The sequence below is a fragment of the Arvicanthis niloticus genome, chromosome 8 (genome assembly GCF_011762505.2).
Source record: "Arvicanthis niloticus isolate mArvNil1 chromosome 8, mArvNil1.pat.X, whole genome shotgun sequence".
NCBI classification, from domain to species: Eukaryota; Metazoa; Chordata; class Mammalia; order Rodentia; family Muridae; genus Arvicanthis; species Arvicanthis niloticus.
In genome coordinates this window covers 50297070-50310722 of record NC_047665.1, presented here as the reverse complement: position 1 = coordinate 50310722, position 13653 = coordinate 50297070, and the positions used below count along the sequence as shown (strand labels likewise).

Here is a 13653-nt window from a genome sequence, read left to right as displayed (position 1 = left end):
AAAATCAGCTCCAGCATGAATGCAGTGTGCCATGCCATCAGCTGCCTGCAGCCTACCAGCCTATCCAGAGGACACTTTGGTGAGAGACAATTAGTGGGTAAAAATCTTGGGCAAGTGTCTAAGGAGGTTTGTTCTCAGTCATACTTTGGGGCAAAAGAAAGCATTCACTGCATTGCTGTGGAGTAGCATACAAGTTCAGAAAATCTCCAGCCATGTAGTCCCTAGCAGAGAGAGGATTTTACATTGCCAGTTATAAAGCTGTGGGAAGGCCGTGGTTGTCTAGTTTATAGAAATAATGAACCAAAAGTGTTTGCACAATTTCCCTAGGCTTTGGACACACATAATTCCATGGCTTGTGGGCACACAAGTGTCATGAGAGAGGGGTTTCTGGACACATACCATGGAAGGTAATGACCCTTCTCCGCTTGCCTCCTCCCTGGTATGGGTGGTGATGTTCACAAATGTGCCAGCTTTCTGATTGGCATCAGTCCTGAGGTTCAGGAACAAATTAAGGAACAGAAAAGGATAAGCTATGATTTGAGTTTAAGTTGAATCAGGAAAAGCCATAAGAAACATCTAAGTTGGTCTTGAGCCCAGGCCTGCTCTCTGGTGCTAGCCTTGTACTCTGATCGCATCCTCAGTTTTACTGCAGTAGCCACTTCCTTGCTTAATTGTTATCCCTGTTTAAACCAATGCTGACCTTGTAAGCAGATAAACGTTTTAATTAACTACTGGGATTAGACTCCCTGAGACAACTGACTGCAAGAGATAACAACTCCTTTCAGCATTGAACATATTTATTTTCTTAAAAATAGATTTCATACCTTGAGTATATGCTACTCCCATCCTGTTCTTCTAGTCTTCTTTTCTTCAACCTTCTTTGTTTCAACTAAGCCTTTTGTTCCCCTAACCATTACTTCTCCTTTAATATATGTATGTATTCCTTTATATGACTATATGAAATCTAGGAACCACAAACAAGAGAAAACATACAGTATTTGTTCTTTTGAGACCGACTAATGTTATTTAATGTGATGCATTGCATTGATTTTCTTACAACCAACTTGTGGAAACACCTCCTTATATATTTCCTACTCCTCCACCTCTTATCTCCTTCTTCTACCCTACAAGCCTCACAGCCTGTAGGGAGACTATCCACTAGAGGTGAGGAATAAAACTGAAGACAGTGTCATCTTTGCAGGCACTGGATTGTAGCTTTCCAGAGAATGACCTTATGGTTTATTATGCATTTAAACATAGTACAACTTGTGACCTGTGACCTTTTCAATAGAATGAATTCTATTGGCTGATAAACAGAGTTTAGGGCTATGGCCTAGAGCAGTGGTTTTCAACTTTCCTAATGTTATGACCCTTTAATACAATTCCTCATACTGTAGCAACTCCAACCATAAAATTATTTTGTTGCTACTTCATAACTATAATTTTGCTACTGTTATAAAGTGTAATGTAAATATCTGATATGTAGGATATCTGATGTGTGACCCCCTAAAGGGGTCGTGACCCACAGATTGAGAATGGTTGACCTAGAGGAAGGATCTGTGATGAGCATAAGAGTAGATTCTATTTGTGGAAGATGCAGTGTACTTGGGGCCTCATTCATAAGGATGTCTGAGTTTTATTAACTGCAGGATTAGGGCCTTGAGCAATGCTCAGGATATTGGGATTCTGTTGGAGGCTGGCTCCTAATAAAAAAAGCAGAGTAACCAGGTTGACCAGTTTTCACTCTGGCATTCCAAGTGACTAGGTATCATTTTTTTCTTTCAAAGAAAATAGATTCATGATTGACAATCCTAGTTTCTCCAATGCTCATCCTAAGCTGTGCTTCTATACAACCTAAGTTTACTCTCTTTTTTTTTTAAAAAAAAACATTCCCACTGTGAATATATGCCACATTTTCCTTATGTTTCCTCTGTTGTTAGACTCCCAGGTTATTTCCATAAATTCGCTATTATGAGTAGTGTCTTAGTTTAAATTCTGTGTTTCTTCTCACTCTTTATTTAATTTCTTCCTGAATATATTTGATGACAGTGATGTACATACTTGACATTTGTTGTAACATTCTCTGTGGATTGTTTCTATAATATATGAACATAGAAAAGTGTCCTCTGGCTGATGTTTCATGTGAATGTTGTATGCATGGATAGGCTGATATGGATTATTGTTTTGGAGAAATGAGTTGACATATGTGACTCTAACTACATTTGTGCTGATGGCATACCACCTTCTCCAAACATTCTCTGAAGACTTGACATGAGTTTCTCATGGGTCAGAGTTCTGAGGCTAAATTATTAGGTTAAAGAAAAGAGCTTTGATATATCCTATGAAACTATTTTATGTGGAGCTGTGAAAAGCTTCATTAAGGATTTTAGTGTAAAGATAAAATGGAACTTTCTTAAATAGTATAGTACAGTACACTGTAAAGGGGGTTAGAATGCTCATGGTGAATTGTTTTCATTGCTTTCATTGTTATATCAAATACCTTATAAGAAGCAGCTTAATGCATTCATTCATGGTTTAATGGGCCAGGTTTATCATGATAGGAAAACCATGGCCATAGGCAGCTGTCTAGTGATAGGAACATGAAACAGCTGCTTGCTCACTTCTCAAAAGACCAGGAAGCAGAGGACAGGGAATGATAGGGTTTTGCGCTCTCATTTTCTGCCCTTTTATTTAGTCTGGGATCCCAGCCCATGGAATGGTGCTGTCCACATAAAAGGAAGATCTTCTGTTTAACTTCTCTCTTAGGTTAATCCTCTCTGGATATGTCCTCTTGGACATACCCTAAGGTGTATCTTACTAGTATCCAAAGTGTTTCATAATCCAATCAAGTTGACCATCCAAATAAACAATCATGTGTATTTTGCATAATACTTGGCATTTTTAAAGGAAAACAAGCATTTCACTGTTAGATTTTGCTGTCCTGTTGTAGAGAAAAGACTTCAGAGGACTAATTACTTTGGCTTGAAGTGGTTAGGACTGACATTTCTTCTGTGTTGTCATCTAACCAAATTGTGTCCCATGTTTAATAATCTTCCAGGGACAGCTTATTCTGCCTTAGTAATGAAAGAGAAATTGAACTTCCAGTAAACATCAGTACAGCTGATTGCTTGCCTGGCTTTTAGTCCATTTAATTAAAAGATGCTTGATTATTATCTATGGTAATCAGTGAAGGTAAAATTGCAGATGCATTTGTGCACTCTTGGCAGATTTGTTTGGCCCTTTTGGCACATCTATCACTTTGTGGTTCTTTTCCATTTAAAAAAGGAGGAGGAAGAGGAGAGAGAGGGAGGGAGGGGAGGGGAAGAGGAGGGGAGGAGGAAGGGGAGGTTAGAGGGAGAACTAATTGGCAAGCTGGGAGAGTTATAAGAAAGTTGTTTAAGTGGCCCCTGTGGCTGGACCATGGGTGCCAGTGAGTGTTGCCGCCAGCAGCAACAGTTTAACCGGGTTCACCTGTAAGAGAGGCTGAGGATAGGGAAAGGGCAGGAAGAGATGAAGCCAGGACAAAGTTCTCTATTGAGGCTCGAAGTTTAATAATTTGCTTTCACATATAAAGGGGAAGCCCCACCCCCCAGAGTCTCTTCAGCCCAGGGGCTGGGCAAGGAGATAGCAATCCGGAAGGTGTCAAGGCTAGCTCATCAGGCAGTCCATTTTTCTTAGCTCAGGTAGCAGGCTCCAAGGCGCCAAGGCTGGTAATGGCAATGCATCTCCTAGATCCTACTGTTGCTTGGTCTATTGTGGTAAATGACTTTGCCGGCCTGCTCAGGACTGGGGGAAGGACACAATTGAGGGTCAGATTTATGAAGATGTGAAAAGTCAAGTCTTTCCAAAGCTTCAGATTTGGTGATGTGGTGACTATGTTCCACTATCTGTTAAATATCTTAGTGTGCGTTTTTTCTTGTAAGTAATACAGAATGCCTCTTGTACAAAACAGACCATATTGGAAGGTTCTAGGTAGTGTATAATGAAGCCTCTAGTACCCTGCTTGATAGATGGACAGAATGTAGAGATGTTTCCAAGAGCCAGCAGAGGACCCTGGTGAGTGCTGTGGAAGTGGAGCAGGCTGACAGTCAGCCATAGGCAGTGTGCCTACACTGTGGTTGCCAGAGGTAGATGATGGCTATGACTAATATGGTTGGGTTCTCAGAGAAAGGCAGTCTCCGAGTGGCATGAGCAGTATTGATACCGCATGTTGCTGTTAAAGAACAGGAAGTAGCAAGAGGAGCCCATAAACTCATTTTTGTGTGTCTGTATATATTCATCTCTGTTTACATAAGTTTCCATCTTCATGAGGGTCAGGTAAGTGACATCAGGAAGTCATACAGTTATACTCTGGCTTCCTATAAGATACATTTGTTTACTGGGTTCTATATTTTGGGTTTTGGGAGAAACTTGGTCCCCAAATCTATGTGTTAATGGTGTCTGGAGGTGAGGCCTTTGGAGGATAATTAGGATTAGTTGAGATCACTGACCCATGACAAAAGTAATGACATTGTATGAAGAAGTAGGAGGCGCTAACATGCTTGCTCTAACTTGACATGTGTGTCCTTCCATCACATTATGATAAATAGCACATGGTACTTACCAGTGCCAACAACCTCTTGTTGGATTTCTTCCAAACCTCCGGAACTAGAAGCTGAACAAACCTCTATTAGCCATGTTGATCATTCTGTATAACATTCTGTTATAAACAAGAAAAACAGACTGAAACACCCAAGTATTAAAAACTTCCTTCTTGAGTCAGTGCCCCTATTCCCTGGGCTTGGGGACTAAGGTGGTAAGTGTTGGACTGTCTTTCAAGGGAAAAGTAGTGGTTTGTGGGAATAGAGAGGATTAGCTAGGAGTTAATTGCATAGCCATAACCGATTAGTAGAAATCTGTATAATTAATATCAAGATGAAGATATAAATTCTTAAATGGCACCAATTTACTTTGATTACAAATTTAAGGTTTTCATTGGCATGAGCTTCTTAGTGATATAAGAGTGAGATGAATATTGTTACTCTCATAGGCATTGTACCAGTATAACACGTTTAGGAATACAAAGCTTAGACCCAGTCCTTCTTTAACTTTTTTTAACCGATTTGAGATGGTCAGCCTGTGAGTTAAGGGACTATAGCAAATTCATGGCTTGGAGTTTATTGTTAGGGTGTTTTCTATGTTTTATTTAGAAATAGCTGAGTGAAGTTAACAGGCAACAGTCCAGATTACCTTACATGGATAGTTGGTTTTCAAAACATCAGAAATCCTTAGAATTGACATGACAAACATTTCAGTATTAATGTTCATTTTCATTAGAGACCTGTCTGCTCCGGACAGCTTCCTATATTGAATTCTAAGAAGAAATTGAGCATCCTTGGAGTTATTCCAGTTGTGGTGAGACAGCCACTAGGGAAGAATTGCCACTTTCCTTCTACAGACAAATTACTGTCCAGAAAAGGACACACTTGCAGAATAGTCAACTGATTATATCTGCCTAGACAGAGTAATCAGCCCTTAATAATTCTGCAGCACTAAGGTCTGTCAGATGATCCTGGGCCAGAAGGCAGAAGAACAGATGCTCCAACGTTTTGAAGTAGAACGAGTGTCCAGGTGTTCAGAGGTCTCTATAAATTGGCCAAGTTTTAGAAACTATGCTTTGTGCTTCCCACAATTATAGTTAACTCAGTCATTCTGGATTTCTGATGGGGTTGAAAACTTATAGCTATTTACCTTAAGAGAAAAGATTAGAGTGGATGGTCGCCAGCTGACATTCATCCTAAAGCCAGGTTCAGAACTAAATGTTTTAGTTAGAATAGATGACAGAGGTTCTGGTTAGTCAACAAAAGGATGGACTGGGTATTAGGACTATCTTGCACCTCACTGGTACAAATTGGCATAATTAAGCTCTAATTGTATTTTGAGAGAAAAGTTTCATTTTAACAGGAAGGGTGACGTGTAGAAGGAGCTAAGGTAGGAGGAGTACTGAGAGGAAGAAAAGGAGTAAGAAGAGGAGAAGAAGAAGGAGAAGCTAGGTGATGAAAGAGAGAAAGAGGGGGGAGACAGGGAGGCAGATATTCATGTATCTCCACCAGTCAAAGATAGTTGTTATATCTAGGTTGGTCAGTGGGTTACACCTCTGATTGAACAATTCCAAACTTATAAAGCTTATGATTAACATTATTTTAAAAAAAATGTATAAATGCAAAAAGGAAAAGGGGGCATGGGATAGGGGTTTTCTAAGGGGGGGGATGGGGAAAGGGGATGTCATCTGAAGTGTAAATAACATATCTAATAAAAAAAACTTCCTTCTTTACTACGGTCACCATAATATTTCGTATACTCCTTTTTTCTCTAGGCAAATTGTAAAATAGAAAAATACTAGGGAAACAGGGAATATGGTATCAAACTCATCAGAAAGATGAGAGAAACAAAAGGGAGGGGGAGTGTCGGCAGATGCTTCTCTGGCCTCTACAAACCTGACATCCAGGTCTCTCTTAACTACAGGATACAGAAAGAGAGCAGACTTGGTTTTGTCAGTTTGCAACACTACCTCATGCTGTCCAAGCGGGCTTTAGATTTCACTATGTAGTTGAAACTGGCCTTGAACTCCTGATATTCTTGCCTCTACCTCCTAAACATAGGGGTTTGCAGATCTGCAGTATCATACCCAGCCATATTTTACCTTTAAAAATCATTGTTTTATTTTTATGAGTTTGGATGTTTTATATGTTTGTACTTGGTACCCATGGAAGCCAGAAGACTGCGTCAGATTCCTTTTCAGATGGTTGTGCATTGCCATTTGGGTATCAGGAATTGAACCTGGGTTCTCTGCATGAGGAGTCTGTCTTTCTTGATCACTGAGCCATATCCCCACATGATACTGACTTTTTACTCTACACTGTGACAATTTATTCAACGAAAAAAGAAAAGTCTTTAACAACAAGATTCTGCTTCAGTACCGTAATACTACAAAAAAAAAAAAAAAAAAAAAAAAAAAAAAAGATAAAAGAGCAATTAAAATGTAATTCCAGAGAAATAAAAAAGATGCCCCTGTCTCCAACAGTCCTTTTCTGGTTTATGGAAATCAAGTCATAAGATTGAAAAGCTGGGAGAACATCAAGAGAAGAAATTCCACAAAAAGTCAGTACTCCACCATCAAATGTCTATCTACTAATGGAATCAAGCCGTTTCTTCCTGAGATGTAATTGGGAACACAGAATTGTAAAAAGAAAAATGGTAAAACTAGTCCACAAATTATATGAATATTTCAAGAGCATTCAGAATTACTTAAAAAAAATAAACAGAATAAATATAGAGGCATGGTTTGATTTTTTTTTTTTAAACACAGAAAGATAAAAAGAACAGTGCTTATTATTTTAAGTCAAAATTTCAGAAAAAGTATAAATACTTCATCATAAAATATTTTGGAACTGAAAATCACCTCAGTGAGAGCCAGACTTAAGTACCATTTCTTGTTCACCACATATGCCACTTAGATTAAAGAGCATATTCTATCATTTGGTGTGTTAGGGTTTCTATTGCTGTGTAGAGTATGACTATAACAACTCTTATAAAGGAAGACATTTAACTGGGGGTGGCTTACAGTTTAGAGGTTTAGTCCATCATCATCATGGTGGGGAAGCATGGCAGCATGCAGCATGGTACTGAAGAAGGTAGCTGAGAGTTCTACATCCAGATCCAAAGGCAGCAGGAAGAGAGAGTGGCCACTAGGCCTGGCTTGAGTGTCTGAAACTGCAAAGCCTATCCCCAGTAATACATCTACTCCAACAAGGCCACGCTTCCAATGATGCCACTCCCTATGAAACTATGGGGGTCATTTTCATTCAGACCACCACACGTGGTTAAATTAAATTCTACTCAGAAACTTACTATGAAACAGAAGAAAGATCAGTGAGGGCCTTGCCTCCTCCCTGTGTTTTTATGGGCTGACTGTCCATTCTGGTCTTGTCATGTAGATGGTTGCAAAGAAACCTATTTCTGCTGCTAAATCTTACCTTCTCAAGGTTCCACAGCCTCCACAAATACCACCACCATCTGAGAACCAAGTGCTCAAACACAAGAGATGGAGGAAAACATTTTGCATTCAAAAGCATAATAGCCTATGCTGGTCATATGTAAGAAGAGAAAACTACATTGGTCTGATATGTACTGTTTTTACTTTGCAGCTTCACTGTCTAAGAGCATGGCTTTAGTTATCTTTTGAATTTTATCATGTCTGTCATACTAAAGATTTAACTAAGTGAAAAATTTTTGAGTTTGATTTTTTTCCTTGCATTCTAAAAATTCCCTACAAATACCATTTGTTAAAATATCCAGTCTCAGCTGCTCTCTAAGCAGCTTCAAGGCAAATTATGTATATATATATATGGTGCTGTTAACTTATTATGAGCCATTTTGCTTTAGTTTTTAAAAGATACCTCTAGAAAAGATTGATAATCAATAGAGATAACACTACATCTGCACACTGCTTGGTGACCCAGGTGCCTTAGTGCTAGTTTATACCATCCAAGAGAAAAGCCTTCAGTAATGTCTTGTGACTCAAAAGCAAAGCAGCTGTCTTTTAAAAAGTACCTTCTTCCCAGTCCCGGTCAGCAGTTTAGAAGAAACCCTCATCAAGTGAGTTGCACTGTAACATTTTAGTGATTGATTTACTGTAAACCTAGATATTCTCTCACAGAATCAGCATTCCCGAAGCTACTTTGGACTATTTGCTAAGTCTTACATATCCTCATCTGGCGTCTAGCTTGCTTATGTAGCCAAGGCTTACCTGAACTCCTGCCTCTCTTGTTTTCACCTCTGTCATTATGATTAAGGACTACTTTGATACTACCAAGTAGAGCAAGCATCTGCTGTTTTGGTGTTTGACTTCCAGGGATGGAGCCACACCTTGCTTGCTGTCTCTCCCTCAGTACTGTGGTCAGCTAGTCTCCTCCCCCTGTATGTCCATCTCCTTACTGTTTACATACTGGCTTTGTAACTAGATTTTGCTTATGTATCTTGGGGATCAAATAGTACCTGCATCATAGGCTTGGATATATCTACTTTGAGTGTTTAAAAAGTATATCTGATATACAACTGGAGTTCAACAAAACCTAGCTGCTTATTAATGCTAGTCTTACTATGATAACATATGTGTATGTTCTGTAATAATATACAGAAATAGAGCTGTAAATGTTATAGTCAAAAGGAGGGGAACATGATATTGCCTATGGTTGTTTCCTCCCCAAATGTCCAAATTTCTTTGATTGAGAATTGGTCCATTGGAAATAGCCCATACACAATGAAAGAATGAAAGACTTTTGTTTTCTCACTTGCAAACAGTAAGTGAATGACAGATGGCAGCAAGGCTTTTCAAATGTAGTCAGTCACCTTTACTCTGCTAAGCCCTGGGAAAGGAATCATAACTGCTTGCTTTCATTTATTTTGTATTAATGCTTTTGAGGCTGGCCTAGCTCTACTTGCTGTTAGCAGTAGCAAACTATAGTTTGAAATTTATAAAAGCTATTTCTTCAGGCATTATACAGCAAGATTAGCTAATAGTTTATTGAATGCTTTACAGAGTTTGGAAATGCCATGTTAAGGAGAAGAAATGCTGAGTATATTTTTAAGTAATACAGACACAGGTTGAAGTCGTTTACTTTACAGCATATATCTTATGAAACCAGAGTGCTAAGATTGAGCATGCTGTTTTCTATGTTTCTTTTAATTTGCTCTTTATACATCAGTGTGCCATTGTGTATAATGCATAGCTGTGTGTTTTACTTCTTCCATATCCCTAGGTAAAGAAACTGCCATTTAGCATTCCTGGAAATTGCTGAACTCATTCTTCTCGTAGCTTGTTCTTTGTGAGGTACTCATTGCTGCAGTCCTGAGCAGGTTTTTTCATTGTTGAGCTGAGTCTGAAGTTGACAAATGGGTCTCTATATTTATTAGCCATTGTTTAATTTGTTCTTATTGATTATTGAAGTAAGTGTTTTGAATCTGTTTGGATTCTGCTTATCAGCATTATTTTTTTTCTTTCCACCATCTCTTTGACTCAGTTAATAATTCTTGTGGTTTGAATGTGAAATGCCCGCTCCTTCCATTAGCTCATGTATTTGAACACTTGGTACCCAGTTAGTGGTGCTGTTCAAGAATGTAATGGTACAATCAGGAAGTGGAGCCTTTCTAGAGGAAGTAAGTCACTGAGGGTGGGCCTTGGGGCTTCACATCATGGCCCCACCTCCTGTTCATTCACTCTCTGTTTCTGTACTACTGGTGGGAAACAACCAGCCAGCCTTATGCTCCTGCTACCATGTCTTCAACACTATAATAAACAGTATCCTCTTTGTAATTGTAAACCAAAATAAGTCCCTCTTCTCGTAAGTTGCTTTTGCCAGGGTATTTTATCACAGTAATAGAAACAAATCCAATACATTAATCAAGAAATCACAGCTGAAACAAGGAAGATACATGCTTCTTTCATCAACTGGGGGGGGGGGGAGGGAGGAATTAATGCAGACCTCTGACAGACAGCTAAGTACCATAGTGAGAAGCACATTCTTGAGGCTGCCTGAGGTTGGCACTTGTTTCTGTCTCTGAGCTATGGTATTAGTCTAGAAACATTTCCTTATCACTGCTTAGGTTACTGTAAAGAATGTCTGAGTGTTTGTATGTATAACTATGTGCAGTCTCTGTCACATACAGATCTAATCAATGAGAAAATGCTAGTGTATTCCCATTTTGTTAAAAGGAAAGCAAAGCAGTGTATTCCTCTCAAAAGGTTTTTAGGATTCCTGAAATTTTTAAGTGTGTAGATACTTCTTTTTTTGCTATTTGTCTATACGTATATCTTATAGATATATTCTCTTCTATATAAAAATTGAGCTAAAATAAATGGCCCTCTGTTTCTTTTATTGAATACTGTATATTAAGACAGCTAGATTCATTGATCATTCTGTGTGTGTACATTCTCCATATAGTTATGTAAAGACACTCACATGGAAAGATCTAGAGATGTGTTTGTGAAAAACCATGTTGCATATTATGATTTTGCTTCTTGTTGAAAATATGTTTACATATGCACATAGTTTATGTTTACTCTCATATCAGAGAGTCCAGAGCTTTACATAGGTAAATGTGAACAGGTTACTGGTGGGGCAGGGTAGAACAGGAGAGTAGGTAAAACATTAAAAAACTTTGCCAGTAGTGATGTATGATCTGACTAGTTTTTGCTGAGAATGTTCTTTGTGTGACTCATACATTTATGTTTAAATATTCGTCTAAAGCTGTATTTAGCTAAGATGTGCATTGTATCCTTATGATGCAGATAGGGAAACCATCCAGATGAGAGGATACTAGTGATCAAGCTTGGGTATGAGGTCTACCTGAAGCTCATCAAATTCCACCAGTTACCTGGACGATTAGCATGTCATGGTTAATTCTGATTGTTAGTTTGACAGTATTTAAAACTATGTAGGACAGAAACTTCTAAGCATGTCTGTGAGGGCATTTCTAGATCAGGCTAGTTGTAGTGAGAAGATAAACTGGACAGCACCATCCAGTGGGCTATAGGCTTACACTGAATAAAAGGAGAAACTAAGTTGAGAACCTGTGTTCATCTCTCTTGTTCCCAGCTACACATGTGTTGTGACCAGCTGCCTTGCCTTCCCCTCTATAGTGGACTATATTCTAAAACCACGAGCCAGGATAAACTATTTTTGATGTTGATTTTGTAAGGTACTTTGTCAGAGCAACAAGGAACATGTCTGTGCCTTAGGTTCCGAATCTGAAAGTAAGGTAATAATTGTACCTATATACCTTTACTATAAGATTTGAGTAAGTATATCTTTGTAAGAGTCTGAGCATTTGTGTCACTGAAGCACATCAGCATTAGCTTTGCAGTCAGTAAGAAGCCATGTGTGTAGATGTGCGATGTGCACATCCAAAGGTAGAATGGTTTGTTTGCTTGCACTTGCACATACTAAGCTAAAGCTACCCTTTTAGGCCCACAGATGACAGCAACCAGCCACCTGGGCGAGGTGTGCTATCCATGCATGGGCTGACCTATGGTGTGATCCGTGTGGATTCAGAGGAGAAGCTGTCCGTGCTCACGGTTCAGGATGTAGGCCTTGTTATGCCTGGAGGTGAGTGCAGCTCTGAGGGGTGGGGGGGATGGGGTTGTTTTAGTTAGAGCTTATATTGTTTTGCTAAAACACCATGACTATAAACAGCTTGAGAGTAAAGGTTTTATTTGGATTATATCTTCTGGATTAGACCTCTGAGGGAAGGCAAAGCAGGAATGGGGCAGGAACCTGAGGCAGGAGCTGGTTCAGTGAAGCCATGAAGTGCTGCCTTGTTCCTCATGATTTGCTCAATCTGCTTTCTTATAGAAGTTAGGACCACCAGCCTAGGGTGGCCTCATCCACAATGGCCTGGTGTGTCCCACATCAATCAATTAAGCAAATGCCCCCACAGACTTGCCTGCAGCAGGATCTTTTGGAGGCATCTTAATTGTGAGTCCTTCCTCACAGATAGAGATTACCCCAAGTTGACATAAAACTAGCCAGCACAAGTACGAAGTTGGCAGTCTTAGCATGACTTCCTGACTCAACAGTTAGTATATGCTTTTTGAGCACAGGCTAGCATCTTCTCTTGTCATTTCCATTTCCCTTTGTATGATATCATGGGTTCAGCACTGAAATGCTAAATGTTTTAGGTTAATCTTTAGACACCTAAATCAATGTTCTCTATCCCAAGAAAAGGAAATCATAAATATTCATAAAGCTGGTGAAGGATATCTCTTCTCTGGAACCCTTTCCTCCAGGAAGGCATTATGAACCAACTCTGTAATACACAGTGTTTCTCAGCTGCTTCTGTTTTTGCAACGCAGACCCCTTCAATCATCCTGATGCCTCAGCCTAAGCTGGACAGCAAAACTCTGCCTTTAGTAAGACATGAAAGGCTTTGAGCAGCATGTATGAAACTTAAGGAATGATAGTTTCTGTTGTGTGTGAAGCTACTGCTTATTATGGAAGCAGTATAGTCACTTGATTGAAGAGACACTTACCACCACCACCCCCCCCCACACACACACACACATATCCCAACTGCTTCTTCAGGCCATCTTGAATATGCTTTGGTGCTTCTGAGCTATGTACAGGACTTCAGCCCATGTTCTTAATGGGTTGAATGTTGTTCCTGAGGCCTGTCTCACAGGGTCACACACACCAGCATATTTGTCCTCAATTTTTATATTCCAGAATGGAACCCAGGATTCTTTCTCATTCAATGTTCTTGGCCAGAATCTAGGCCACCTCCTTTGAAGTTTTTTGTGTTCCTTCACACAGTAGACTAGCAAGTCCATACATAAACAGCAGTCATTGTTATATATCTTGTTATATCACATAGCCATATATAGCTAATTGGCTTCTTACAGGATCTTGGTTGGGATCTGAGTGCTGGGATAAAACCTAGTTGGTAAAAGGCTACACTGCCCTCATGGAAACACAGAAAGGTGGGTTTTCACACTGCCAGTCTGTAATGATGCAGTGAGCAGGGGAATGGCCTTTCTCTTGCCTAGTTCAAAGCAGAACAGAAATAAAGTCTAGCCTGAGTGCTCTTAACTGTTCTATTTCTCTTGCTGTAGTAGAA

General features: G+C 39.4%; 1 protein-coding gene across 7 annotated transcripts in view; it reads left to right on the top strand.

Annotated features, from left to right (window-relative positions):
* Dip2c (disco interacting protein 2 homolog C) overlaps nucleotides 1–13653 on the top strand; it is a 395546-nt gene that overhangs the window by 315098 nt on the left and 66795 nt on the right. For all 7 annotated transcript variants that reach the window (XM_076939382.1, XM_034510935.3, XM_076939383.1 and 4 more), the window contains one exon: nucleotides 12007–12146. In XM_076939382.1, coding sequence (XP_076795497.1) covers nucleotides 12007–12146 — 140 coding nt within the window. The remainder of the gene's footprint in view (nucleotides 1–12006; nucleotides 12147–13653) is intronic.